General features: G+C 47.0%; 3 protein-coding genes across 6 annotated transcripts; 2 read left to right on the top strand and 1 right to left on the bottom strand.

Moving 5' to 3' along the window:
- On the top strand, positions 1-24,299 carry Lubel (Linear Ubiquitin E3 ligase). 4 transcript variants are annotated; one of them, XM_078184422.1, is made up of 20 exons: positions 1-122; positions 3,216-3,305; positions 3,954-4,370; positions 5,940-6,134; positions 6,924-7,151; positions 7,502-7,968; positions 8,469-9,688; positions 10,329-10,597; positions 10,695-10,784; positions 11,183-11,323; positions 11,773-12,132; positions 12,684-12,867; positions 13,460-13,539; positions 21,017-21,214; positions 21,290-21,568; positions 21,642-21,731; positions 21,825-21,981; positions 22,267-22,597; positions 23,360-23,528; positions 23,815-24,299. In XM_078184422.1, exons 1-20 carry the CDS (start codon positions 117-119, stop codon positions 23,842-23,844), a joined length of 5,001 nt encoding a protein of 1,666 aa, XP_078040548.1. In that variant the 5' UTR covers positions 1-116; the 3' UTR covers positions 23,845-24,299. The 4 variants fall into 4 exon arrangements, with proteins under 4 accessions (XP_078040548.1, XP_078040544.1, XP_078040545.1 ...); XM_078184418.1 differs by having other exon boundaries at positions 13,460-15,858; XM_078184419.1 differs by lacking the exon at positions 23,360-23,528 and adding an exon at positions 23,133-23,301 and having other exon boundaries at positions 13,460-15,858.
- On the bottom strand, positions 24,163-25,428 carry LOC144471867 (uncharacterized). The gene is made up of 2 exons (XM_078184424.1): positions 24,849-25,428; positions 24,163-24,757 (listed from the first exon to the last, which is right to left on the bottom strand). Exons 1-2 carry the CDS (start codon positions 24,935-24,937, stop codon positions 24,163-24,165), a joined length of 684 nt encoding a protein of 227 aa, XP_078040550.1. The 5' UTR covers positions 24,938-25,428.
- Positions 25,429-25,443: 15 nt separating this feature from the next.
- Positions 25,444-27,324, top strand: LOC144471866 (type 1 phosphatidylinositol 4,5-bisphosphate 4-phosphatase). Its single transcript, XM_078184423.1, has 6 exons — positions 25,444-25,772; positions 25,848-26,035; positions 26,110-26,319; positions 26,380-26,520; positions 26,610-26,664; positions 26,735-27,324. The coding sequence occupies exons 1-6, from the start codon at positions 25,688-25,690 to the stop codon at positions 26,818-26,820; spliced, it is 765 nt and encodes a 254-aa protein (XP_078040549.1). The 5' UTR covers positions 25,444-25,687; the 3' UTR covers positions 26,821-27,324.
- Positions 27,325-27,614: the final 290 nt, after the last annotated feature.

Here is a 27,614-nt window from a genome sequence, read left to right as displayed (position 1 = left end):
TGCGGCAATGCAACAAGCTCCTTGTAGACGAGCGCCGCCGAGCAGTGGGAAGCAGCCAGTACCGTGACGACCAGTTCCCGAGGAAAACCGGAGAAATCGCCTCCGCGAGGTCCCACATGAATGTGAGTGCGAATATTCCTTTCACGAGCGCGTTATCCGGTGCATCGTGGCCGCCGGTAACGCTCTGATACGGCGCCCGTGGTTGCGGCTTTTGTTCTCCGTTTTGTTGCGACGCCCGTGGTGCATCGGCCTGGAAGTTCGCGCGGATCGTTCGGCCCTCTTCCTCTGGGATACGCGTCTTCCGAACTCCTTCTACCGGCCCTGCAACAATTACAACGGACATGGGACTACGCGAATTCGTTGCTGAAACGAAAACTACGTTCATAGATCCTCCCCTTTTTTTCGAAAGCTATCCTAAAGCTTGGGAGTCTTTGGGGAATGTCTAGAATTCGAAGACATTCCTTGGGCTAGATGTTTCTCGTTAAAATAGAAAAGCATAAATCTCGTACGGAAGTAGGTTAGTGTATTAGGCCGGGTCGTAAATAACTAGATATTGGAAAGCTATCGAAGGCGATGAAGGATCGAAAGAAAAAGTGAAACAGAGGCTGGTTTAATGCTTCGCATCTATTTTCAGACAGGCGGACCCAATTTCTACGGGGTTGTGCATTATGAAGTATAGTTGACAGCTATTAACGCATCGATCGCCGTGTCCTCCTGACACGGAGGACGGATTTGTTTCTCCTAAAAATCAATTAATTCCAAAGAAAGTGATTTAAGGTTATATACTATTTAAATTAAATTCGGTTCCAAGCAAGTCGCCTCACTTTAAAGAACTTTCCGGCATTTGTGACGCAGCGCGCCTGCTGGCCGATGTTTTATTTATTGTTCCGGGATAAAGATATTTATGTTTACGCCTCGACGCGAATCTCGCGATCTCCGACCACGCGCTCGATGCATCGGTGACGTCAAAATTTGTCGACGGACGTCAATTCCGAGCGAAGGATCGGAAGCATCGCCTCGGCCGTGCCGCGATGCAATTAGGTATTGCGTAAAAGCTCGTTAGAGGCATCGCGAGGCGGTTTTCCCTTGTTCGTGGATAGGCGATCGCGGGTTCGACGGCGGCGGGATTTCACCGGTTTTACTTTCGCGGGGAAGTAGACAAAAGGCCATCGCGCGCGATCGGCCCGGCGATTTGTCGCGCGAAACGCGTGCTGAGAGCCGAGCCAGGGCGGAAGCGCGGCACGGCGTCGCGTTCGCGGAGAACCGGAAGCGGGACCAGTTTGTTTACGGAGACACGCGATGCCCGACCGACGAGCAGAGACGGTGACGCTATCGCGGCGAAAGCATCTGCAGGCTTCTTCGCCGGAAAATTACAGGGGAAAACGAGTGTTTACGAGGCGTCTCGTTTCGTTAAGTAATCGAGAGACTCGCGCGCGGCTAGGGGCGGAAAAGTGGGGGGGAGGGGCGGCGAGGAACGCGCTTTGTGAAACGTGTGTCAGCTAGAGACGCCACGTCGCGTTTCGTTAATTGCTCGCTGCGAATAATTAATCCGGCCGACGCGACGGGAACGTTGTCTCGGGTGCCGGCGCGCGCGTACGCGAGCCGAGCCAAAACGCTTGTAACGCGAGAATCCCGGGCACACGGATGATCGATCGGCGTAATAAAGCAACAGGGGAAGATTATTACATAGTTGGAAAAATGTATCGCGTTGGATCTCTATCGGCGGCGCACGGTGCTTGGACCACCTCCAAGTTCCTGCAGACTTTAGCAATTTCATCGAAAAATAGTGGCTCGTAAAGCGCAGCCGGCTCCGTTATCCCCTCGGATCGCCATTTAAAATTATCGCGTCTCACCGACGCGAAAATTCCGATACGGTTCCTCGCCGTGCTTTTGAATGGGTTCTTCTTCTGGGTTCTCGGCCCCGTGATAAGCCGTGGATCGGTTTCTCGCGCGCGAAACGATCGCGACGAGCCACGCGATCTAAATTTATATTTCTTGGGAATCGGCCGCTTTGTTGCTCCTTGCATAGGACAGAATAGCCGTCGTAGAACAAAAGAGAGACGGTACCGCCGCGAAGAACAGAAGGGGTAAACGTTCTAAAGATACGTATGGCTCTAATTCGAGGTTTCTAATTCACGCGCGTGGAACTCGCGCGCCGCGCGGCCGACTGGAACCGGTCCCGGATAGAATATTATTTTTCCGACGGCGGCTTACCGTTCGACGTTCGACAATATTATCGTTGGCCGTGGCCGCGAGGGACTCGGCTCGGCCCCGCGAATAAATTATAATTTTTTTTTTTTCGCGTTCGAACGCTAGAAAAATATTCCGACGTTGCAACCGACGCGAAATCCCGCGCGGACTTTCGGCGGCCGGAGCGCAGCGGTACGCGGGGAACGTTAACGTAATCCCGATACAAACGTTGAATGAATGCGCGAGCATAACCCCGCGATATTTACGGATTCTCCGCATTCGTGTCGACCGGCGGAAATATATAGTGTCGCGTGCCATTCGGCTCGATTTTATTTCGAGACGCGGAACCACGATTTTTCCCTTCCCTCTGCCACCGCGGCGAACGCGGACGCGATTTTCCGTCCGTCCGTTCGTTCGTTCGCGCGCGCGATAGAATCGTCTAGCGCGTGACGTCAGGCTTTCTCGAGGACCCCACTCGAGAAATCTCTCGACGCGGCCGCATCCTCGAAATTACTCGGCCACCTAATCCAAGGTGCGATGACATGAATTCACGCGCCGCTTGGCAGCCGACGCCTGCCAGATTGTCTCGACGCCTCGATTCGTGGTTACGTGTAAAAACGCGCCGAGCCGATAAACAATAGCCGCGCACGCACGTCTCTAGTATCGCAAACGGGGCGCGCACTGTTTACCGAGAATATTTAGGCCGACTTACTTTTCTTACTTACTTTTCGCTGGTCGGCCGATGACAGCGTTTTATAACCGTACTGAATCTTATTGTTTCGTTAACCTCGAGACTTGCCACTTGAAGAAACGTGTCGCATAGTCGCGCAGATGTGATACATTGATTACACACTTGCCAGCTAAAATATAGATACATGTGTGATAAAATGGCAGATAATATTGAAATTTATATACTCGCGTTTCTCACGGTTAAGAAGCAACATGAGAAAATACGATCATATTGTTTGCATGGGGCGGTGAACGTTGCAAGTTTATCTCTATGAACCGGCGAATCCTTGTTGCAGAACCCGGGAGCTGAAAAATGGCGCCCGATGGCCATTTCGAACCCCTCGACCCGGTTGCGCATGGCAAGGTCCATGCCCCATTGGGTAATGGTACGTATTGCGTCGCGTAATTATGACCACCTAATGTACCCATTGCGTTTCAAACACATATTCTTTCTTACAACTTGTTATAATTTATTCATTCGAGTCTAGACAAATAATAGAAAGACTATTTAGACAGGCCACAATTTAGCGCTCAATAATTCCTAAAATATTATATAAATTAGAATTTCTCTGATGTTTTCAAAGAGTCAGAATACAAGACTCTGCTAACAGGTGATTAAGACCTTCAGTGTCGAGCAAAATTTATTCAAAATATTATTCGAATAAAATATGATTCGTAGAATTTATTCGAAATATTATATGAGAAAAATATGAATCGTAGAATTTATTCCCAATATTGTACGAATAAAATATGATTCGTAGAATTTATTCGAAATATTGTACGAATAAAATATGATTCGTAGAATTTATTCGAAATAATGTACGAATAAAATATGATTCGTAGAATTTATTCGAAATATAATTATACGAATAAAATTATGATTCGTAAAATTTATTCGAAATGTTGTACAAACAATGCCCAATTCTGACCTGTAACCAAACTAAGCCACATTCTTATATCGGGCGAATGTGACCTGTATTGGTAAAGGGTTAAGGGTGCAGAAAGTTCCTCGTTTAAGAAAGACACTGTCTCAGGCTCAACAGCAGAAGGAAGCGGAACACCAGCATCAACGACGACCGCCGACCCCGCCGAAGGTGCCGCCGCCGTCGCTCTCCGGCGACTGTGGTGACCCCGACTACGAGATCATCGAATTTCCGACCCGACCGCAAACCCAGAACCAGAAGTCCTCGGCGCCGATCGCGGCCGCGAGCCCGGCCAAGTGCGCCCTGTGCGGCACGAAGGACGTGTTCGCCCGCTGCGACACCTGCAAGGAGAACTACTGCGAGGCCTGCGACGACATGAACCACAAGCACCCGAAGAGGAAGCACCACGTCCGCAGGAGGATCCTGACGGATCTCGCGACGAAAACGCGACCGCCGCTGCCGCCGAAAGGGGAGAGCATGTCGAACCCGCCCCCGATACCGCCGCCGAGGCGAAACCGCAAGACTCAGGTAGGATGCGTTCTAGCCTGAGGCTTTGATCCCTTTCCGTGAAATTTTCTTCCAGGACGGCTGGTCGGCCTTAGGTACGCGCATCCTCGTGCCGCAGTCCTGCGTCGTCGGGTCAAAGGAGTCGAACGCGATCGGAATCATCGGGAACCAGGTCGCGAGTTCCTGATCCCCCTTATTTAAACTTGTCCCCCTTTGATCGCTCGACTCGCTAAAGTAATTAATAATAATAGCAACTGCACTGCAGATTTTATGTAATATACGGTAACCGTGGCAAGCAGCAGGTTCACCGAAGGGATCCCCAAGAAAACGTCTAAGATCCTCGCGGCTAGAAAAGTGGAGCAAACTTCCACTATTTCAGCCGCGTGATCCAGAAATTTGACGGCGTCGCAATTTATCCCTGCTTGGGATTTCGCCCTTCTTATTTCACAGCGGAGATGCGGAGAACCTGATGCACTCCGCTTTGCTGCTGTCCTAAGCCACGGTAAATAGAATCTAGAATTATCACCTCGCAAGTCTGATACATAATTCCTGACGAAATTTTTCTGCACAAATATCTGCAGATAAACAGTTGTGTCGCGACCTTGTCCCGCCGACGATTCCGATCGTTCTCCACGTTGTTAAGACACGCTCGTGTATCGTTATCCCGTTGTACACGACGAGATTGTTGATTTTTTTTTTTAGATTTACGTCACACCGAGGCAACGAAGATTGTTAAATGTGCGCCAGTCGCAAACAGATTTTGAATTACACGTCACGCTGCTGCAACGAGCAGCGATTTCAATGTACATTGTCGTTGGTTTTTTTGTCGAATACACCACGTTACTGCAAAAAAAAAAAGAAAACACCACTGCCGTATTCACTGATCCCGTATTCCGTCACTCTATTCACAGAACACTTTGCGACGAGGTAACGGGCGGGAAAAACCGAACAGGGGACGTAGTAATCGACTCCGCGGCGAGATCGCGCGACAGGTGATCGAGTCCTGCGCGGAATCGTGAATACGGCAGAGCATGGTGAACGAAACGGTGGTTCGATTTTCTCGTTACTATGTGCTACTCCGTATTTCCCGTACCCGTTACGCTGGTACAACGAACATATATATATATATATATAAATCAACTGCGTTTAATACAGACCACACCGATTCTTTTCAGCCGAGTTATGTTTCTTTAACCAGACGCCTTCGATTTCCATCTACATACGTTGCAAACGATTTTTTTTTCTTCTATCCACACGTTATTTTATTTTTTTTTGTTCACTAACGCTTCATTTATTTATTTACCGATCCAGCCAGCCATCTAACAACGTGCGACGCTTCAGCTGCGACAGACCCGCCACACACACGCACACCACGGAACGTGCACTATCTATATTTCAATCATGACTTCTCTTTTCTTTTATTCAAGTTTTTGTTTTGCCATTTGTTCCGATTTTTTGTGTTATACGCATATCGTCACGACGCCGTCCAAAATCCTGCCGTAGAGCTCCGCAGAGTTACCGAGAACAGCACTGCGGGCGGTGTTCGGTCGCAGCTCGACTGTGTAATAAAGTTCAGGTTTCCGCGCTTAGGCTAAAACGACGCAAAGCCAGGGACCCACGAATCTCTCCTTGATCGAGAGAGTCGGCAGCTTGAAGCGCACACTACCGAGCAGGCCGCTATCGGCGACTCTAGATACGAAAACGGTGTCGAAAACCATGCAGTCCGCGAAAGACGCCGCGCCCGACGGAGCCGGACCGGGCACCGATAAAATGTCCACGCTGCAGGTAAACGGTAACTTGAAACCGAGCTCGTAGACGATCAGACATTTACGCGTGAAATTAAAGTTCCAGTTCAAAGCGATTCGATGAAACTATTGCAATTAATGAAACGAAATTCGTGTACGTACCGTAACATTTTAATTAAAAGAAATATGGTTATCGAGAGCGTTGTCGCGTTAATTTTCCTGCAACGAAAATTGTAACATTCTTTGCCAATGCTAGGCTATTTATTTATACCAGAATTTTTGTTATCTATGTATCAGATTTTTATTATCTACACATTTTAAATTTTTGTAAGAAATAATTATATATAGTGACGCAGTAGTCACATAGAAATGTTATTCTTACACGATTAATTTAAAATGAACGCATACATTAATTTACCTTGTCTACTGCGTTAAATTAAACTCGCTTATTTTTATCGCAAACACTTGCAATCCGCGGTCTAATAATAAGAAAAATAATAGAATAAAAGAATAGTCCTGAAAACACATAACTGGACAGGAAAATGCACAGGTACAATTTACACGTGGCTCGCTAACAACCCTGAACTAGTTCGACGAAGATTAACAATACAAATCGCAGTATTGCTTCCAAAATTAAAAACATTAATACGATTAAAAGTAGCAGAAGTTAGACGAACGATAAACGCTAGTAAAATCTTCTATAATACCACTACCAATAAAACGGTTACGCAAGAGACTTCGCAGATGGCAATCGATGTCTGATCGTCTACGGATAGGTGTAGAATGACAGATTTAAGAAAGAGCGAAACAAAGAGCTGCGTCTCTTCAGGAGAGATACAGGAAATACCAGGAAGCGATGCGCGCACAAGACGCCACCAGGAGGAGGCACACTTCCGGCGACATTTCGAGGGATCCGGTGAATTCAAGGCCGCTGAGTATGGGCAGTCCGAGACCGGCGCCACCGGTGCCACCGCCGCCTCCCCCTAGATCGATGATACAGTCGGCGAGCGTTTGCGATTTATCCTCGCCGCATATGTGGAATCCTGGAATGCACCAGGTAATTAGCATTAAATATATCCGACTTCCAGATAACCTCTCCGACGCTGTCGGCCTTGGAATAGATACTTACGCGGATCTTTTATGTATTCCTTGCGCATCGAGTTTTAAATCATGCACTCGGTACGGTCTCGTTACGTTTCTCGAAGAAGCAAAATAGCTGCAGGATTATTGCCTGTCCCAGTCAAGGTTCTGATAAAAATTCAACTGCTCTTCTTTACATATTTTGATGTCCTCTTGTCAAATTTCTTGTCAAATTTCTTGTCAAGTTTCTTGTCAAATTTCTTGTCAATCACCAACTGAAAAATAAGATTTTGATGCGTACAGTACTGAAGAGAAACAATTTTCCAGGCCCAATCCATGGCTCACCTGGGCCCAGGAGGCATGCCGATGATGTGGTACCCGCCGAACAGTCCCTGGGAGATGACCATGGGCGGCTCTACGATGAGCCTCAACCACCCCGCGATGTGGGGCTATCCCATGGGCTACCCTCCGTCGCAGATGCTACCACCTCACTATCCAGGCTCCCTCTCGAGGCCGCACAGTCCAGCGAGAAGCATGAAATCCAGCAGAAGATCCAGAGCTGCTTCGCCGTCGCCCAGCATAAAGTCCAGGAAATCGTTGGCCTCTAGATCGCGATCGAGGAGGTCGCAGGGCTCGCCGTCTGATGCAAGCTCCGAGGACTCCGGAGACTCGGATTTCGACGATCGGTTGTCTCGCAGCTCCAGGGGCACGAGGCGAAGCAGCATATCCAGGAGCAGGCAGAGGAGCTACCACGAGGATGAGGGCAGGAGTCTGCTGGCGAGGAACCGTTGCGAGTAAGTTGATTTTATTTTGGTTATTTCGAAGGCAGAACTGTTTTCCTCTGCGATAAACAATTTGTCCACGAGGCGATGATTTAAGGTTCTGGTCCAGGAGGCTAAAGAGAAGGTAATTTTTAGGATTATTTTTGTAATAAAAGTCAACGAGGTGGTAATGATGATCTCATGTTTAATTATGAACTTTTTAAGCGTACAATTATATAATTTTTATTTTTTCCAATTGTCAAGAATAAATGAACCTCGCACTCTTCAAAATTCTCTTTGAGCTGTTTGGACGTTTAGCTCCTAGTCAGACAAAGTAAAATATATTCTGCGATAGCGAAGCTTGTTCCAAAATCTTTCTTTTTACCATGTTCTGATAATTATATAATATATAAAATAACCTAAATAACCTAAAACCGGTTGTCGACCGATTGTCCGGCCAGGTATTGTTTGTAAGCTTGGGAGAACATTCATTGATAAATAAATTCGTAATACCAGCGTATTTGTTTTTTCAGGCGAATGATGTCGGAAGAAAGGGTGATGAGCACCGAAGAATGGTCCGAGAGCCCAAACAAGCGGCACTCGAGGAACTACGAGGACCTCCCGAAAAGCACCCTAACCTCCCGACGGCGTTACGAGCAAGACGATCGCAGACTTTCGAGGCAGGATTCCCGGATCGATCGGGTCCAGAACGGCGGCTACCGAGACCGTCGACGACGAAGCACCGACGAGGAGTCGTCGGACAGGAGATCCACCGTGCCGGCCCGATCCAGAGTGACCAGTTCCTCGGACGATCACTTCGACAAGGTAGAGGCCGCGCCAAGAAGAAGGGACGACGACGCGGTTCCGAGAAGAGCCGCCTCCGTGCGCAGGGACGTGGGATCGGAAGAATTCGATAGATCCTCCCGGCGAGATTCTAGACGGTCCTCCATCGACAGCGACATGCAAGCGCCGAGAAAAGCGGCTTCGCGAGACTCGTCCGCCAGGAGGAACCAGGAACCCGAGAGATTAGACAGAGGAGAGGAAGAGGAGGGCGTATCGCGATCAGCCACGAGAACTCAACGAAGCCGGGATTCGTCGCGCGATCGGGAGATGCCGAGGAGAGAAACGGTGAGAAGGGAGGCGTCGCTCGAGGACGCGGAGAAGTCTGCCAGACGGAATTCCGGAAAATCGTCTCTCGAGGCGGACAGTCGACGGAAAACGCCGTCCCGCGAGCTTGATCCTAGAAAACTGCGGGAGAGCGTGGGTCGGGAGAGTTCGAGGCCGAGCAGCAGGAACCAGGAAGTCGAAGCTAAGCCGGTCGAGAAACGAAACGCGGAGGAGAGTCCTCGAAAGAAGGAGGATCGGGTGGTCAAGAGTCCCGAGAGAAGAGTCTCCGCGGAGAAGGAAGCTAAACGCGAGAATGAGAGTGCTCCGACGAAGGACGTCGCGAACGAGTCGAAGGTCGCCATGGAGATACCGAAGGAGGAATGGGCCTGCGAGCATTGCACTTTTCTGAACAACGAGAAGGACCGCGTGTGCGTGGTCTGCTGCAAGACGAAGAGCAGCGCGTTGCCGCCTAGCCCCGAGGACACCCAGGACGACGTCGAGCCCATGAGCGAGCCGCCGAAACCGGAGTCAGGGACAGCGTCCAGCATTCCGAGCGACCCTAGCCCCGACCTCGAGAAACGGGCGAGCCTGTTAAAGATCTCGAACAGCGAAGAGAGCGGGGACAGTGGCTCGGCAAAGAACAAAGGTAGAGCAAGCCGCAAAATCAGCTTTTCCTTCGGTACCAAATCACACCAGTGACCGTGGCCCCCTTGTTGCTGCCCGATCTCCGAGTGTATCCCCCTTCTGTCCCTAGCCCGCGAGGTGTTTAAAGCGTGTTTCTACGTTGGACGAATCTTCTTCTCTTGTCTCTCGCCTCTTCTCTCTCTCGCTCTCTCTCTTTTTTTTTACAAAATTGCGATGGAACAGAATGGATTGTCCCCCCCCCGTTGTCGATGTATACCCTTGGATGAATAATAAAGAGACACGCACACTGTTTCGTACGCAAAGTCCACTGGAGACCGGAATGCACAGTCGTATTTGAAACGAAGCCCGCCATCCTTCTTCTCGGCCATGTCTGATTGCGTTATTATTCATTCAAGAGGAGCTGCTGCGTTTCAAGCACGACCGTGAATTCGGCTGCTGTTCATTCGATCCTGACGGACGACGTGCCACTCTGACCGATCCCGACGACGCGAAGACAGGCGGTGCCTTACACGATTGTGTGTCCCCCCGTTGAAAACGTCTTAGGACCTTGTCCAGAAGGTCGCGGGGTAGTTTTTGGTGCGGGACGACGTTCCGCGGACAGTGTGCTCCCTGTGAATGACGAAGTGACCTTGAATTTGCAGATACCGCGAGGCTGGAAGAACCGTCAGCGGCCGTTGCCGAGGACACGCTTCCGGAGTCCCCGTCGGTAGGGAAAGACGCGTCGTCATCGATTCGGAACGGGGCACCGGCGGCCGTTGAGAGCACGCAGGACGCCTCGGTCGGCGCCGCCGAAACGAATGGCGAGGAACGCGACGCGACGTCGGCGAGACGACCGATGCTCGCGAAAATCTCGAAAAGCCAGTCGGTTTCCACCGGAACGTCCCCGCCGCCTCAGAGCATTTCGACCCAAGTAAGAAATTCTTGCGAAAGAAACGCACGTTGCAGCTGTTGGCCGACACCGAGCTATCGCAACGCGATAAAACATTCAAAGAATCATCGATTTTTAGACGTACGACTACCTTCCGGCCAGGGGGAGCACAGGACTCACGAGAACAGCGTCGAAGGGGCTGCTCTACTACGATGACAGTGACGCGGAGGTAAAACGTTTCAGCAAACGATCGAATACCCGTCACGCTCTTCAAACTCTCCGTGAAAAGAGAAATGGAGGAAAAAGAGATACATATTCGAATAAAGAGCCGCACAGCTCTGCCGGCCGCTCCACTTTTCCCGGATTTTTCGAATCCGTCGCGCATCAAAAGGCGAGGGCTCGCAATTAAAATATCCCCGGTTATTTTCAAACTCGTATTTGGACCGCGTTATTGGCCGGGCCTTTGACAACTTGGCGAAGTCTGTGGCACTCGAGCCCGAGCCCGTTCTTTTGCGCGAGCCAAAAGCGCCCTTAAATTTTTAATGGCGCGACCCGGAAGCACGACGGCGCGCCCGCGCGGCTAACGAACGGTTTAATGAAAGGAGCGATTCGGAGCGTTTGTTTCAGGAGCCGACCAGATACGGGAACAGCCCGGACCTATATCCGCGGAGCCAGGAGCAGTTTCTCCAGCAGCTGATCGCCGGCGCCGGCAGGGATCGGACGCGGCGAAATTCAATCGACTCCGGCCATCTCTATTATCGTTCCAGGGTAAACTTGCCTGTCCCCCGAGAGAGCCAACGGTTTCTAATCCCGCCCGATCCACGCTCTGCTTTAACCGTTTTAATCTGTAATTCGACGTTGGTTTGAAGTTTCCGTAGCCTCGGTGTGAACGGTAGGGGGCAGGCGTTCGCAGCCCCCGTTCGCCGATCTAGTTCACCGATCATCTTTCACTTCCGTTTGCAACGATTATTAATATCTCTGTGTCTGGTTTGACGATAATTAATTCCGATAGAACACCTATAGAACCACACGTAACCGCACCGTCACCGTTCGTAGTCGTCATCATTGGATCGAGGACATCCCACGACGATCGAACCCCTCCGAACGATTATTCACCGCTGTACGAAAACCGTCGTGCATCGCGCGACCCCCCTTTCGCCGTAGACTTTATTTAGGGGGGTTAGTTAGCCGACCGATGAATTAATTTCATGTTCCAGGAGCCGAGCCAGTCTAGATTCCTCGAGGCGGCGGGCCCTAGTTCCCAAGGAGTTTCAACGTTGACGCGGCAAGGCTTAGAAATTGTCGAACTTCTGCGAGAAGCCGAGAGGCACGGTTACTCCACCGACGACGTTCAGGTGGCTTTATCGCAGGGCGCTAGCAACCCCATCGACTGGCTGAAGGCGCAGTGGCCCCATTTGGTGGAGACGGTGCAAGTTCTGGCAACTACTCAGGGAAAAGAGCTGAAGGAAAACAATATCGGCGCGATCACCGCCGCCGAGGCGAAGGAGGCCGTAAGATTGGCCAAGGGCGACGTATGGAACTCCGTCGCCGTCGCCGTCCAACGTAGACAGCAAAAAGTGAGTCCTCCAACTGTACAACAAACGCAGAATTTTTAGTAACAACCCTCGAAATAAAAATTGTTAGATAAATAACTTTTTATAAAGTAAATGTAGATTTCACATTTTACTTCTTAATTATTTTCTTAACCAATTTTATAATTAATTAATTCTTATTTTATAATAAGAATATTTTATAATAATTCATATTTTATGATTTCTTAAATAATTAGCCAATTATTATTCCAGACTGAAACAGGAATCTTAAACGTATTTGCCTATATATTATTTACCGGAAGCCTATCAATAGAATTTTCGATTATAGTGCTATAGTAGAGCAGTAATCTTAAATATTTTCGTCCACGCAATAATTCCAAGGGTTCTTAAAAATAAATTGCAGACTCACAAAATTAGTGTGATCATCGTCGGTAGATAGCGCGTTAATATGTTCGAGTCGCAAAATTTCATAGACAATTGATCGATGAGTAGAAAACCTGTCAGGAGCGAGTCTCCGGCAGGCGCGAAGTGTTCCGAAGTTTTCGCTGACCCGGAATTCCGACTGACTTCCACAGTGCGAGGAAATAATGAAGAAAGGCAACTTCGCGACGGCGGAAGTTGTGAAAGCGCTGGAGAATAACGCCGGTGCCGAGGACGCAGCTTTATTCGAGCTACAAAAGAATCAGCTCAAGCCGTTTTTGATGAGGATCTGGGGTCCTCCGGTTGGGGTGGAGAACGACGAGGCTGCACCGCGGGAAGGTCAGCGAATATTTTCACCTTAGAAGAGTATCGATGGAATCCCGTCCGCGGCGTCGGCCGAGCTTTTGACCGAGTCCGATGCCTTTTATCGCGGGTTCCCTTTAATATTCCTCTTTTCGCCCGGTGGAGAATGAGAGGTTCGGATTCATAACGAGAGAGGGCCGCTTGAAATGTAACCGAATCCGCCGCGATTAAGATCGCGAGAAATCTTTTAATCTGTCCCGACACTTCGGCGACCAAGAAATGGTGTCGCGATGTTCAGTTTAACAATTTGCAACTTGCGATTTAAATTCTCTATATTTATATTCTTCATATTCTCTAAATAGGTGAATTATTGAAACGTAACCAGAGCGTCAAAAACTGAATTATATATTTGTCGATCGAACTGCAGCTCTCGAGAATTTGACTTATTTTTAAATAACCGTACCTCGTGTATCAAAAGCTTACATCTCTGAACATTTTTCCATAAGAAACTTTTAAGTCGTGTTTTATACTCTTCTTTTATTTCTCATTTCGTTGTCTATACTCTGAATATAGATCTTTAGAGTTCGTAGCTTCGGAGAACGATAACAATTTAGGGTCGTTGTTCTAGATGCGGCAGGTGCGGTCGGTGGTGGTACGGGTGTTCCCGAACAGGTTTCCAACGTGTCGGACTCCGAAGCGCGGAAGCAGGTAATGTCACCAATTGTTGAAAATTTCGTGGCGTTGCAGGCCGACTTTCAAAAGCAACTGGCGGCCCTCAAACAACTGACCGATAACTGGCAACACGATAAAGACCCCCTGAACACAACCGGTAATAAGCCTGATAATCAGTACGAAGGTAACGCTGACGACCGAACCGTTCTAATCGATAAAAATCTGGTCCCAAGGGCCGTACAAGACCTTGACGTAGCCGAAGCCCTAAAAACGCCGGAGAATCGACACGCGATCCGCCCCGACAACGATCCATTGCAAACGACCATAAACGATATGTCTCCTAGTCCAAATAGTACCCTAGCTCAAAACCCTAAAGCATCTGCTGATATTGTTAATATAAACGAAAAAATGCATGATATCGTAGAAAAGAAGGAACAGATCTCAGACCACGCAAAGGGCAGTTTAATGAAAATCGACGTTGCAGCGATTGTAGATCCTCAGAAAGAACCGAAAATCGAAAATCAAAATGTGAGAACAAACTCGGTGAATATTATTGATGAAAAGGAAAAGCAAATTGCGGAAACGATAAAAAGTGTACCGAAGGACAGTGAAAGTAAAGATAAAGTAACCGAAATAATTTTGAATTCTGATAAAGAACCGAAAACCGAAAATCAAAATGTGAGTACAAACTCGGTGAATATTATTGACGAAAAGGAAAAGCAAACCTCGGAAACGATGAAAAGTGTACCGAAGGACAGTGAAAGTAAAGATAAACTGACCGAAATAATTTTGAATTCTACTAAAGAACCAAAAATCAAAGATCAAAACGATGAAAGGACCTTAGCAAATATCACGGAGGAACAGAAGAAGCGAATCTCAGAAGCAAAGAGTTTACCAAAAGACAGTGATAATATAGAAAAAATAGTCGAAACGATTTCGAATCCAAATAAAGAACCGAAAATCGAAAATCAAAATAAAAAAGAAGCCACAGTGAATATCGTCGATAAACAAATGAAAGAAATCTCAAAAACAACCGAGGAATTGTCAAAGAACAGCAAAAACAAAGAAAAAGTAGTCGAAACGATTTTTACTCCTGACACAAAATCGAAAACGAAAACTCAAAATGAAATCACAAACAGGCCCTTAAAAAATATCAATGCAACAGACAGCGAAAATTTAACGCCTGCGCAAAATATTTTGAACGCCGATTCGAAAACCCACGACGTTAAAATCGCGACGAAAACAATCAAAGCGGAAGAAGAGCAGTCACCGAGACCGTTAGAGAATTCACTGCAGAGCTGCGACGCCGAGAAAGTAGAACAAACGATTCCTGATCCTGGCAAAGAGGCGAAGGACCGACTCGCGAAGTTGCCGAGGGCGAAACTCGAGACCGAGGACGAAACTAAGGGTGGTGCGGCAGAAAAAAGCGGGACAAACACCGTGGCAGATAAAGTATCGGCGGGAGTAGAATTAAAAGTGCTACAGAATTCGGAGGGGAATAAAGAACAAACGAGGAGGTCAACTTCGGAAGTAGTCCGGAAGGAGAGCAAAAAAATACTTCCGCGGGACGTAGAAACTGAGACTGTGTTCCAAGAAACTTCGGATCCTGACGCAAAGGCTGTGGAAGCGAACGCGGAGTCTCTTTTACCTGGCAGCTCGAACGTCCCTTCAGAATCGAGCTCGTTACTGGATAATGCACAGCAGCGAACGGAACCCGAACAATCGAGCCCGATAAACGAGGAAAAATCGCAGAACGAAACAGAAATTAAAACGTTGAAAGAACCAATGGAAACTAAAGTGGCAGGTGTTACGGGAGCAAAGACACCTGACAAGGATTCGCCCAAGCAGCCGAGCGAGTCGGCCACAGCTGTGTTAGAAAATCAGCGGCCATCGCCGGAACCTGGTTCTTCGAGCAACGTTGGCCAAGAAACGACGCGGAAGAGCAACGAAACGCAAGTGGCCACTGTGGATGCATTGATATCCGCGGTGAAATCGCTGCCGGAGCAATTTCTGGGCCCGTTTATGTCGGCGATGCAGATGTTATCCCCTAAGAGAACCGCTGTCGTCGACCGGTTGAGCGAAATCGGTGTTGACGCGACCGTCAAAACGGTGGAAAAGGAAGAGAAAGAGGTGGAAAAGGAACAGAAGGAGGTGGAAAAGGAACAGAAAGAGGTGGAAAAGAACTCGAAGCCTGCCGAAGGTAGAGGCGAAGAGAAGAACGACGAAGATCGCGCGAAACTTCAGGCTGCGAGGAAGATTGCCGGCGATAGGGGGGACGCTGCGCTCGAGACAACGGGATCCGCGACGCTCGAAACGACCGCGACGGTCATCAAAAAGCTGCAAGAACTCGAAACGGTACGTAGATGCGGGAAAGGCGGCGACGTTGTCCAAACTAACGTAAAAGAGGGGATAATGGCGGCACCGGAAAACTCGGAGGAAGCGAAATTTGACGGTAATGAGGTCTCGAAGGATCCGTTGAATCGGGACACGGACGCTGCGTTGTCCCCGGCGGTGGAGACAAAAGGGGCGGTATCTGGGAACAATGTGGCACAAGTAAGTTCGCAAAAATGCACGACGGAAGTCGCGGGCGACGCCATCGACGGCATCGAGCCAGCACCAGTGGTCGTCGATCCCGTGGAAACGGACGTCTCCGAGCGAACGGCAGGTGAAGCTTTCGACGTTGAAGCGAACACGCTAAGCGCCGATTCACATCATCGACTCGAGACACGCACAGACAACGAAGAATCATCTGCGAAAGAAGCGATCGACTCTTCCCGAAATAACGCTAAAGACTCTCGAGCTAACAATGCGAGCAACGATTCAGCTATCACGCATACATTAACGGAGCATAACGATGTCATTGGCACGCAGTCATTATCAGACCAGACGTCATCTTCATTGGGACGTGACTCAGAGACATGTGATCGTGAATCATCCGACACGCGAACGCCTAACATTAGAGTTCAGAGCGGCGACGATAACCGTGTGCAATTAATCGTTGCTGATAATAAAAACCCCGTGGAAAATATACTCGACACGGAAATTGATTGCAGTGCTAACGATTTGACTAATTCCCGCATCGCACTGACAAGCTCGCTTCCCGTTGCCGAACCCCTCGCTTGCGACCCGTCCGAAGTCAACGATCCGATTTCGAGAATCGCCGGAAACGGTATTTCCGCGGGCGCCCGAGTTCACGGCGAAGTTTCCGACGGACCGAAAAATGTTGCGGGAACTTCTATAAATTCTAAAGCCGTCGAAATTGCGCAGGCTTCGAAAATCGATGCTCGCGAAATTATTGAAAATCCGACGAACTTTCGGCCGGAAGTTTCTAACGGAGTTAAAAGTGCTCCGGAGATTTCTGCGCTGGCTGAAACATCGGAGCCCGAAGTTTTGGAAAATTTTGAATCCGCCTCGGATAAAATTTCGACGAGCTGCTGCGAGAACCTCGCCGAAGCAACATCCAAAATGTTGGACGCCAAAGTTGTGGAGGATTTCGAAATCGTTGCGGGCGAAGCGCCTTCGGACACTAAAAATGTCGTCGACGAAGTTTCCCGAGATCCTCAAGCTCCCGAGAAGTTCGAGAACTCGAAATTTACTGCAGATGAGGTCCCCAAAAATTCCGAGAACCTTCCGGCACAAGTTCCTCGACATCCTGAAACCGTCATCGAACAAGCTCCGCTCGAAACGCGTGTTTCCGATATTTCGAACGGTCCGGAAATTAAATCGCAAGAACCGCCCGCGTACTCTACAGTCCCGGTCGAAAAGCTCGAAAAGCTCGCAGAACTTCCCAAAAAATCCTACGATAGTACAAGTTCCCCGGACGATAGCGAAACGATCGCGGACAACGTTCCCGAAAAAGCTTCCGGGGATTTCGTGCGCGTCGTTCGCGAAATTCCGATCGATCCCGAACCCGTCCTCGAAATTTCAGAGAGCTCCGAAGCGGTAACGCGAGGACCTTCCAAAGATTCCGCAGTCAGTAATCGGAAAACTTATAATGATCCGATACCGGCGACCGAACAGATTTCGAAAGACGCGGCGGCCGTTGTTCGCGCGGCATCCGCGGGCCCCAAAGTTTCTAACGAACCGCAAACGCTTCCCCCGGAGATCTCCAGGTCCCCGTTGCATGTGCGGGAAAAAGTGGAGCAGCCCATCTCCGTTGCATGCCACATACCGCGGCCCGCCGATAAAATCGATACCCGTCCAATCATTTCCGCAAGTAAGTCACTCGGCCCCGACGTGAAGCCGGGAAGAGACGAGTGCGCCGCGACGACGGTGTCCGTCGACGGAAACAATGAGGTAACGAGAGACGTCTCCTCGGACGAGGCAAAGAATGATTTAAATAGAGCGGAGGCAGCCGTGGATCTCGAGGAGGAACCGAAGAGCGAACATTCTTCGACCGTTCCGGCTGATCGAACCACTCGACCGTCCCTGGATCCCTCTTCAATTCCAAACGAGATCGTCGCGAATAAAAGCCTCGAGGCACTCGCGGATGCCGAATCGACGATTTTAACTATTTCAAGTGACTCTCGTGTTATCGGTCCACGGCCGAACTTGCATACTACGGACACCGAATCCGTCGTTAACAAGCTAAATTCTATAGGCACCAACAAAATTCCGGAAACTCTCGTCGATCCTAATGATATCGCCGATACGACGGCTAACATGTCGACGTCCCCGTCGAGCGAAGAAATTACACCCGCCGTGCCGGTAACTTCTTTTAACAAGGCCCTCGTCGCGAAGGATACGAACAACAACGGGTCAGAGTCGGTATCATCCGAAGTCGAGGCGGCCCTGTTGGAACACGAAAAATTAGAAGATTTGAGGAAAACAGAGCTGAGCGTCACCAATTTCAAAGTGATCGACTGTCAGCCCGAGATCATAGAGATCAACATAACCGAGTGCCCGATGATAGCGGTGAACGAATCCGCGCCGATAATGAACTTGGAGAAGGTGTCCGAGGTTGCATCCATTAACGATTCGACCGCGAAACCTGAGATCGAAACGGAAGAAGCGGTCGCGGAGGAAACGTCGGAGAGCGTTGAGAACGACGACGACACGAACGAGATCGAGATCGTCGTTAAAGCGCCGATCAAGGAGAGATCGAAGTCTCCCGGCAAGAAGATCTGCAGAAGGAAATCGCCGTTGAAGGCGTTGAGGAAACCGACGGGCATACCGCGGCGGAATTTCGTCAAGGTGAGCCCGAAGGGTGCCGGAGCGAAGGGTGCCGGAGCGAAGGGCGCCGCGCGAGCGAAAGAAACGACGGCGGAAATAACTCGCAGATCGATCCAGGCGAATCAAAGAGCAGGGAAAAGGGAGACCGCGACAAAGGGTGACACGAGGACCGCGAGAATCGCGTCGAATATTACGGCGACGAGCAAAACGAAAGTTGCGGCCGGTCAGAAACAAGTTCACAGGAGTCCGGGATTAATTGGCTCGGCGGCGGCCACGAAAAGAGAGAGATCGGCGATCCTGAAAACTATATCGAGGGGCTGCGAGCAGATCAAAAAGTCGATTATACCCGGCTTGGCGAAGGCCAGAAACGCGGCCGGGCCGGAAATCGGGCAGAAAAAAGTGGAGAAACCGAGAGGGTCTTTCCTGTCGAGGATCCCGGTGTTTACGGCGAGGCGCGGCCCGCAATCTGCGAAAAGTTTGCAACCACCCAAGGGACTGTCTGGCAGTTTAAATAGCGCCGCGGCGAAGCCGACGGGCCGGCAAACTGCCGGGGAAACTAGTTCATCGGGAAACGCTTCGAAGATAGAGCCGAGACGAAATATTGGCCCCGATAGAACCGACGCGGATTTAGCGGGAAGAAAAGGAAGCGTCGCGATAAACGCGAACGGGAATAATCAAAGAAACAGTGTCGCCAAGAAGGTGGTAGTGCCTACGTTGATCGAAGAGGCGAACGATGATTTCAGCGACACGGACTCGAGCGAGGAATGCACGCGAGAAGTGGAAGAGTACTCGGACGTGGACGTTTCCTCGGACTTCGAAAGCGCCGCGGAATCGGAAGTGTCTAGCAGCGACAGACAATTCTCGGATCATACTCTGGACAGTATGGAGGAATTAACGGACGCGGAGATCCGGCTGCAGGAGACGATCAACGCGATAAAGGCAAAAATATCGGATTCCGAGACCGAGGACACCGGAAACGAGTACAGCGACGTGGAGAGCCAGAGAGATTCCGATTCTAGCGGCTCCCACGACGACGAGGTAGATCCTAATAGCGTTGAGATAGACGATTCGTCTTTGGAGGAGGAGAGACCGTCGGTGGACGCAGAGATCGATGGGACGTCCGACGAAGATATAACTTTGATCGCTGACGACGTTAACTTGAAACTGGTCCAGTCAAAGATTGACCTAGGAAAAAAGAAATTAGAGGGCAAGAAAGGTTCACGGAATTCGGTGAAGACTGTTAAAAAGGATAAAGCTGCGGAGCCTACGGCGACGATTAACACGAATAAGACAAATTCTAATGGCACGGTGGAAGAGAAGCTTGCGAAATCTAAGAAAGACGAGGTCAAGGTTGAGCGTATAGCGGATTCGAAGGCTGGACAGAAAGCAGCGAAACGCGTTAATGAAAAACGAATGAAAGCGAATCGCAGAGCTAGCACAGGCAGTGATAAGGGGGTGGAACAGGAAGGGGTACCGAGGAAACGGTTCTCCCTGGTAGCCAGTTGTATACGTCGGTTCGAGGGCGAAGAGAAAACGGAAAGGGAGTACGTGGAAAGTACAAGCGGCTACGTGAGGACGGGGGGATGCCCCAAAGCGGAGAGGGAGGTCAGTAAACGTCAGTTGTCAGACTCACTGTGTCCGGCCTTCGCCAATGTCTACAAACAGCTCGAAATATGAAGCAAACGAAACGAGAGACCGGGGATATCCAAGATGTTCCCTAAAACTTTTTTAACCCTGTTTTGATCGTAGCTTTTTTAAACTATTTTCGTAGCTCTTGCACCGGGGGTAAGTACTTCTACTCTTTTTATCGTGGCTAATCATGCTGCCGCAGTGGTATTCATGCTGGAACCGGGAAGTGAACTCGAGGTTTGTATGTGCTCGAAGATGAAGATCGATTGTTTGAAGCTAACGACTTAGGGATTCATCGTTGTGTTACATCGTCGCCTATTAACCGCATTAATACTTCCAGCACAGTTGAACTGACAATTCACCTCATGCTTAACAATTCAAATAATATTTCGATCATCGTCGGTCGATGTTGCTGTCGAAATTTCAAGAGCTCGTTTCTAGACGTTGGTGTAATCGTTTCTACCGTTCCCGCGCATGGTTTTCCTCCCCTAATTTTCTCATTGCTCGCTGCGCATCAATCTATTCCGAAGTCACTAGCGTTCATTCTTTCTTACTCCGAAGAAGGATCTTCGAAACCTGAAATATCAGCAATTAAATACGTCCACTCTTTGTCGAAATCAGAATACGCGTGTTAACTCTAGTTCCCGTTAAAGGGTTTAGATTTGTGTTTCAGGATTGTACTTTTAACGTGTAATTAATCTTGAATTCACAGAGAATAGCTCGCCGTCTATTGGCCGAGGGCAAAGCGTCGAACTACGATGAGGCGGAAGTCGCCGCCAGCTTGTTGGCTCTAAAGTTTGGGGACGTCGAGGCGCTTCACGCGGCCAAAGAGTGTTCCAGCGTGGAATCGGCGCTCGCATTTCTGCAACAGGAGTGCGAACTTTGTACCGGACGCTTTGCGATGAGCCAGGTAAAACGAATCACACAAGTATGTATCTAGTACGATATAGAAGTGAAGAGATTAGAACGTGATTTTCATACGTAGATGATATCCATGTTAAAATGCACGCACCGGTGCTGCAACGAGTGCGCGAAGAACTACTTCACGATCCAGATCAGCGACAGAAACATCACGGATGCGGTTTGCCCGTACTGTAAGGAGCCGGAATTGAAGGACGCCAATCAGGACGAAGTGCTGGAGTATTTCAGTAATTTGGACATCCAGTTAAAAACGCTTTTGGATCCACCAATTCACGAGCTTTTCCAAAGGAAACTCAGAGACAGGACCCTGATGCAGGATCCTAATTTCAAATGGTGCATTCAGGTACTGGCGCCCGTTTACATAGAATTTCGTTTCACGTAACGGATGAGTAAAACAGAGATCATTGATTTTTTAGTGTTCGAGCGGATTCTACGCGGACCCGGATCAGAAGAGACTGATCTGTCCTGATTGTCGATCGGTTACCTGCGCCTTTTGCCGGAGACCGGTACGTGCAGGTGTAGAAGATTGCGCGGAAATTAAAGCCACGTTACGCAATACACGCCGTAAACATCATCTAAAGCGGTGGTTTCATTTTCAGTGGGAGAAACAGCATGAAGGAATTACGTGCGAGCAATTTGCCGCTTGGAAAGACGAGAATGACCCGGATAACCAGGCCGCGGGTTTAGCCAAGCACCTGGCGGATAATGGCATAGACTGTCCGCAGTGCAAATTTCGGTACTCCTTGTCTCGAGGAGGTGAGATCTTAAGGCAACATTCCCTTTCCCAACGACGCGGCGCGTTTAAACGCTCGCTGAGAAATCTTAACTTCCACCGACGCTGTGATATTAGGTCATCCTAGATCATAAATTATTGGCCAACACAGCCAATTTCATAAAGATTGCTATAACATTGATTTCTGCAAAAGATTTTTCAAATTGTGAAACTAGTAATTTTTAAAACATGAATGAAACGAACCAACTAAAATATGAAACGTTAAAGCAGTATCGGATAGAAATTTATAAAGCTCATATTTGGCGCAGGTTGTATGCATTTTACGTGCAGCCAGTGCAAGTACGAATTTTGCTGCGGCTGCGGCAAAGCGTTCATGATGGGAGCGAAATGCACGATCAGCTCGTACTGCGCGAAACTGGGCCTGCACGCTCATCATCCACGGAACTGTCTGTTCTATCTGCGCGATAAGGAGCCCGCGCAGTTGCAGCAGTTGTTGAGAGATAATGGAATCGAGTACGACACAGAGGGTCCGGCCGGGGAGCGCAAGTGCAAAGTGCAGTTGCAGAAAGAAACTCCCACCGGTGTTGTGGACGCAGTGTGCAATTCAGACATCGTTGAGGGACACGCCGGTTTGTGCAGGTAATTCCTCCCTCCCCAGCTCGGAACTTTGCATGAGTTGCCTTTATCAAAGTCGTCTCTCCAACGGCACGGTAATGTTACAATTAAAGAGATTGCAAAAATTTCTGGCTCCGTAATTACTACGATATTGAAGCGGTGTGTATAGACCTCGCGAAAGAACCACGGATAATGAGCCACTTAGGCATAGACAGAGGCTAGCATCCTGCTATCTCTAGAACCGCTTCGTTCTTGTTCCCTCTCCAAAGGATGCATTCAAAAGTCGGGCAAAGAACTTGTACAGTTCTCTCAGTTTCGGATGTAAGCCGCGTTCTTTTGAAAACTATCCCAATGTTCCGCCAGCATCGTTGCCAGCTTTCTTAGGTTTTGCATTTGATAAAGCTGGATAGCTTTTTCCGGAGGACGCGGCCGACAGCTCGCGAAAATCTGGATCCGCTAAAGAGATAGTTATACTTGCGCCGAAGGTTTTAATCCCTTCCTTCGACACACCTTTACGGTCATTCCAGTCGTACCCTAACGTAGCCTTCCGACATTCAAGGATACATTACATCGAATACCTAGTCCGAAAGATTCGTAAGACCCAGTTGGACCCACTCCCGTTGCTAAACGTGGACGATCTTGAAACATGCGTGAGACGCGCTGGTTTGAAGTTACCCCCAAACTGGTACGGTCGCGACCCGGAACATTATAGGAGGGACCTCAGCCAGGTAAACGAAGAAGATTCGTGCACAGCACGGCTAAAATTGTGGGTACTTTTCCCCGCAGGCAGCACTACGTTGAATACTTGGCGGGCCTGGTACTGAAGGGCAAGCTGGACCCCGTGGCTATATTTGACTTGAACGATGCCAAACAAGAGCTGCGCCGCCGGGGAAAAGTTCCCCCTGCGAAGGACCAGGAAATGTCCGAGCGGGATTATCTCGAGGCGTGCATTCAGGTGACTAACAACTCCTCTCCTGTACCACCTTGCCCGACACACTGACCGAATTAACAACATGAAACGCATGAAAGTGGACCTCCGCGTATGACTTTCGCAACCGAAAATTCGCGGCCCATCGAGCGGTCTCTAAAAAGTGAAATCGTGTAAAGAATCCTTTATAGAGTAAAATTTGCCTTCCTTGAAAATGTAATGTATTCCTTTTTCTTTTACCTTGGGAAAGAAGTTGCATGAGTTAGGTTGTATTCATTATTGCTGGAGAATGCAGTGTTTGACTCTGTTCCAGGTTGTACGAAAAGAGATTCCATTGGAGTGATGGAAGGACCATCAGAATCAGACAATGCACATGAGACACTTATGCTCTTTGTGCACGTGTTGTATAGTGTATTTATTTAATTATATGGACTGCGATGTAGAGATCTATTTGCAATTAAAGTGGAAACAGATTTAATGTTGTGTGATATTTAATGTGAAAGAGCAATATCGTTTTCAAAGATGAATCACAGGTGTTATTGAAGGAATTATAATAAAAGGATACCAAGCTTTTTGTAAATGAAATGGATGAGATATTTTATATGCTGTAAGTAATAGTTTATAGTAGTCACAATGTTTTATAAAATATTTTAATAAATCATTAGAGCTCTGTTAAGAAACTGTGCAGACTTTTTCTCTTGTGAGGCGTTGCACCATGGTTTACAATATCTTTTAATCTACTTATATTTAATTTTTTTAATTTCTGAGTTGGTGTAATAAAATTTGTAGTACTTTTTACTTTCTTTGTAGATGTTTCTTGTGATTCTACCTTACCAGTTCCCACACTTAGATCTAAATTTCTAGATATATTTAAACCTGCAGTTTTATCCTTGTGCCTCTTCTTCTTGTGTTTTTGTGATGTTTGATCATTAAATTTGGGTAATTTCACTCTTGGTGGTTTATCAGTAGGTATCCTGGTACTTTTTAAACATACCGAACATTTGATCGCTAGACAATTCTTTTTATTCTTTAAACATTTCTGCGCTAAACTTTTGTGAAATTTAGATACAGGTTTTTCATCTTTCTCGATGGTATGTACAAGCTTTTTAATCGATCTAGAGAGTGATTTGCCCTTCAGTATCCTGATTCTATGATCTATCGTGTTCCAAAGTGATCCGCAATAAGGACACATCACTGACGGGCCAAAATTTTGCAATGGCATTTCCACTCCTTGGCTAAATCTTCTACATTTTTGTCTAAAGAAAAAAACATCAAGCAGAAAATTTCAATAATTTATCGATTAAAATGTGTGCAGATTCTGTATAAACAAAAACATTTAAAGCTTACATATAATGCGTTTGTAAATTCACACTCTGGGAACAATTCAATTTCATAATAAACTGATTTACATTCCACAAGTGTGTTATTTTCTCCATGTTGGATATTTATACAGTCATTAGCGACAAATATATCAAATTCCTGTTTCTGCTTTTGCAAGATATTTGTACAAATTTAGGTTAAAACATACGATTCACACATGTTTCAAAAATTTAGATTTGTCAGCTTAAATTACACTCGGACAGATACTAACATAAAGAGTAAAAGAAGCACACACAATATCAGTAGCTCTTCTAATTACTCATTGATCCAGTTCGTGAAAACAAACCAGTGACAGTGATTCATTCGTTCGAAAGCTTTGTGAAATATACACCCGTGCCGAGCAAAAACGATCGAATTGCTTTGAAGTGTGTCGGGACAGCGATTGATCAAGGCTGGTACTATGTCCTCTGGACAGATTACACGGATTTGCATTAAAAATTGTTGATTTTTACGATATCGTCACCAATTGAACGCAATCATTGTTTGTGCCGTCTGGTATGAAAAAAGTGTAAAAGGATAATCTCAAAATACGATCACGCCAGAAACATCACAAATCTATTGAATAACAGTGCAGCCAACGTGAGAGAACGACAGAGCATCCGCAGAATTCCTAAACTAATCTGTCGGAGGTCGCCGGTATCTTAATGCAGCTTGTATCCGTTTAGTGAAACGGTTGCTGCTCTAGAAACAGACAAAGCCGCGGAGGGTGTCAGAAAAATTTGTATTTTGTCATCCTTGTCATCGGTGCACCGGGAGTACTGTCAAACACTACTTTAAATAAATTGTTGGGCGATTAACGGCTCAACATGGTAGAGGGCAAGGAGGGCGAGCGACAGCCGTTATTAAAAAGGGAACATGACAATTACAGTTCACATAGTTCTGAATTCTTAGGTAAATAATCGTTTCTCTCTCGGCTTGTATTGACTAAATCGTTTAATCCAATTGCTTGTTTATAATATCTTGCAGATGAAAGCCTAGTGACGGTTAATACTACGGTTGGCCCAATCGGTCCCAATGAATTACCTCCACCCTATGAATCATTATGTGAAGGTGCCATGCCTATGGTTACATGTAGAGTTTGTCAAGCTATGATAGATATATCTGGTAAAAGAGAACAACATGTTGTCAAATGTAGTCGATGCAACGAGGCTACAGTAGGTTTAAGAATAATTTTCATAGTGCTACAAATCTACATACAAAAACTAACCATGTTATTTATTTTTTGTAGCCCATAAGAAACGCACCACCGGGAAAGAAATATGTTCGTTGTCCGTGTAATTGTTTGTTAATATGTAAAAGCTCCTCACAACGTATTGCATGTCCAAGACCAAATTGTAAACGTATTATTAATCTCGCTCCAAGTCCAATTACACCACCTGTTTTATGTTTGCCTGGAATGTGTAGAGTATGCTGTGCTCACTGTCATGATACATTCTTGGTAAGTAGCTTATGCAAATCTGACATCTATTTGAATTTTAATGAATACTCTGCCCCTTAGTTTAACACGTTAAACAATGCCTTGGCTCGGTGTCCACATTGTCGAAAAATATCTTCCGTTGGTCCAGATTTTGCTAGAAGTCGAGCTATTGCATTTTTAATTGTTGGAATCATAGCCTTAATATTTGCGATAGCTGTGACTGTAAGTACTCAACAGACAAGTATAATTAACAAATGAATACCTAATTTGTACTCTAAATTAGAACTAATTGCTGTTATTTTTTTCTCCAGGTTGGAACCTATATGTATGTGAAAACTCATGGTGGAATTTATGTGGTTTATGTCGGCAAGTACCATCCAGTAATTCTAATGTAAAAATTTTTGAATAACTCTAGACAAATTTATTTCCATTTTAGGTGCATTTTTAGCGACACTTATGTGTCTGGGGCGCAGCATTTATTATTTCACAATGAAAATTAGTTTGATAGAAGGCCCTATGTAGTCCTCTAAATGACAATCAGCAGCTAATTCTTTGAAACCGATTCCTTTAACATCTATGTCGTATAATAATATATTTAGATCAAATGTTTATAGTAATGACAAAAAACATACAAATCCTGATAGGATCTAACTGGTAGATATGAACATTCTTATACATGATATGCGGGTTTGTATTGTAACATCGCTCACTTACAAACATACTCGCGTATGCATATACGAATATACGTGTTACGGACGAAGAGAACGTGTGTCCGGTATACGACACTCTCTCATATAAAATAATCTACCTAGAATTGCTAGATGGAAATGGGGGTGTTCATTTTAAACAAAAAGGATTGTTCCTCTGCACTTTTATGTATAAAAGCACAGGACCAATGTAACAACCCCATGAACTTGTTTTCATATTTGAAGAAAAATATACTATATATGCTTTCTACATCTACAGTAACATATAAAATGCACATAGGTATAAATGTAAGTAAATAAAAAAAGAATATCACATGAATACTATTCCAATTATAAACTGCTATACATACAGCTATATAAATTGCGTTTCTAACACTGTACTTGCGATGTCGTTAAAGAATTTTTTATAAATCAGTATCACTTAAAAGACATTTTTGGATTTATGTATTATTTGACATGCAAGTAAAATTATATATAAAATACAGATATTGAATGTTATCTTGTATTTTATTGCTAGATATTATTGCATGATCCAAATTATTTGATTGTTTACTTCCTTAAATCGCATAGCTATAAATAAAATAATTGTATTAAATTATAATGATTAAA

The sequence above is a fragment of the Augochlora pura genome, chromosome 6 (assembly GCF_028453695.1).
Source record: "Augochlora pura isolate Apur16 chromosome 6, APUR_v2.2.1, whole genome shotgun sequence".
Taxonomy (NCBI): Eukaryota; Metazoa; Arthropoda; class Insecta; order Hymenoptera; family Halictidae; genus Augochlora; species Augochlora pura.
Note: the sequence above shows the minus strand (reverse complement) of the source record. Positions and strands in the feature narration are given on the sequence as shown.